Source organism: Palaemon carinicauda, chromosome 19 (assembly GCF_036898095.1).
Source record: "Palaemon carinicauda isolate YSFRI2023 chromosome 19, ASM3689809v2, whole genome shotgun sequence".
Taxonomy (NCBI): Eukaryota; Metazoa; Arthropoda; class Malacostraca; order Decapoda; family Palaemonidae; genus Palaemon; species Palaemon carinicauda.
This window is the reverse complement of record NC_090743.1, coordinates 19,491,005-19,493,231: the sequence shown is the minus strand read 5'-3', so window position 1 is coordinate 19,493,231 and position 2,227 is coordinate 19,491,005. Positions and strand designations below refer to the sequence as shown.

The window sequence follows — 2,227 nt, the reverse complement described above, 5'->3', positions numbered from 1 at the left end:
AGAATCCTTTTTAGACTCTTAATCATTTTTTTCAAACCAATGCTGATACGAACTTCTGGATAGGTATGTATAGTTATGGCATTTAATAAAGCATTGGTGTGTGGCTGAATAAGATCGGAAAATTTGTTAGAGGACAATACAACTGGCCTCAAAAAGCAGCTTCAGTTATTCAAGAACAGAACGCTGCATGCAAGGATATGACATTAAATCTTCAAGGACAGCTGCGAACTTTCCAGGAGTCCTCCGTCTTCAAATGGCTTTCGTCACTTCTCCCAGAGGCGCCGCGTTTTGGAGACGGTCGTGCAGTCGCCTCTCAGGATGGATTCCTCCTTGGGTGACTGCAGCACTGCCCTTGGATTGGGGGCGTTTGGAAACCTCGTGAGGAACTACGTGCGTGTAAAGTTGGATTGCGTCAAATGGAGACAGAAGCTTTGAGATTCAACGACCAGTTGAAATCAAGATGGTTCGTTGACAAACTTCTCCCCGAATTCGACATCGGAGCAAGGGAGGAAATCTTTTCTCATGGTAACAGGACTATTTACATTTGTTTGGCTGCTGCTGGCGCCGCCATATTCGGTTTAATAATGTTTGCTACGAGAAGGACGGTGGAAAATTTTGAGGACGAAAAAAGCAAGTTACAAGGACAACTAAATGAACTGAGAATAGTAGTAGAAGAAATTAATACAGAAAAGGAGATGCAAGAAAAACTGAACGCTCAGAACGAGACTGAGTATCAAAAGCGGAAAATTGACTGCGCTGAAAAAGACCTTCAGATGAAGGAAGAGGAAAAGAAACAGGCAATTCTTAAAATGGAAATGGAGGAAATGAAAAAAATTAATAAAATCCTTAATGAGAAAATAGAAAAACTTAAAAACGTCTGCGTCCAAAAGGTTCTTCAGATGAAGATAAAAGAAAATTTAATGGAAATTCTAAAAGCTGATAACAAAGTTCAAAAACAGAAAACGGACCAACTAAATCAATTGAAAAGTAAAACAAATGAATTGGAGAGAGAGCGACAGGAGCAAGAAAGACTGAAAGAACAATTGAGAAACGAAATAGACAAAATAAAAGCCGAGAAACAGGTGGAAGAAAAGATGAAAGCTGAAAAGACGTCTGATTATCAAGAAAGGGAAAATGAGTCCGCGAAAAACGACATTCAAGAGAACGAACAGCCGAAGAATGAACACACTAAGAAAGAGAGTAAGAAGGAAACGGAAAATAAAGAGGAAGATATGCAGAAAAATATATTAAAGGCTGAAGCGAACGCAGCCTCCGGAAACACTCTTGACATGGATATCATATTGGATTGTTGCCAAGAGATTGAGAAGTATCGTCAAGAATGCAGTAGAGCCTACGTGCTACGAGGAAAGCACCTTCTCAAACTTGGCCTTTTCGACGCTGCCAGGAATGACTTTGAAACTGCGAGAACGGTAGAGGGATTTGAGGAATGTTCGAAATTCATAGAAGATGCTAAGGCGCAAAGGAAGAAATGGGTAAACCAAACCCATAATGAGATTTTGGGTGTAAGTCAGACGGCCACTACGAAAGAAATTTTAAAAGGCTTCAGAGTCTTGGCCATGAAGTATCATCCGGACAGACACGGGGGTAAACCCAAATTCATACAGGATGGATTCGAGTGGAGATTTAAAAGAGTGAATTATGCTAAAACTGTTCTGACGGATGAAAGACTCAGAAAGTCATACGATGTGTGGATTCGACCAAAGTCAGGACAGAAGGACCAACAGCATCGACGGCCACAGCGAGGGTTTAAGGATATGTACAACTGTTTTGGCAAACTTTTCATATGTCGATAAATAATTCTTCCTGAATTATAAAAAAAAAAAAAAAAAGATAGAAAATCTCAAACAAAAAAATATAAAAACAAAAAATCCCCCCCCCCAAAATGTAAAAAGATAAAAGCCAAAAAAATTTTAAAATCTTTAAAAATGCAAAAAAAAAAATGAAAAATTAAATAAAAAATAAAAAAAACAAAACATGGGAAAAATATTCTTAGACTAAGTTTCTTTAGAGTTTTGATGAAAGTATTAGTTTTAGTTTACATTTGTAAGCAAACAAGTTTTTATGTAAGAGCCATTAGAAAGAGCAAGTAGATGGACTATGAGAGAAGAAAAAAATGGCCATTTTAATTAGGAGAAAATATCCTTTGATGCAGATGGTACAAGCTCTACATCATTGGGTACACAATGGCCTTAGTTGGAAGGATCAA

General features: G+C 37.9%; 1 protein-coding gene across 1 annotated transcript; it reads left to right on the top strand.

The window, feature by feature from the left end:
• Positions 1-416: 416 nt before the first annotated feature.
• LOC137658919 (dnaJ homolog subfamily C member 7-like) lies at positions 417-1,814 on the top strand. Its single transcript, XM_068394037.1, has one exon. The coding sequence runs from the start codon at positions 417-419 to the stop codon at positions 1,812-1,814; it is 1,398 nt and encodes a 465-aa protein (XP_068250138.1).
• Positions 1,815-2,227: the final 413 nt, after the last annotated feature.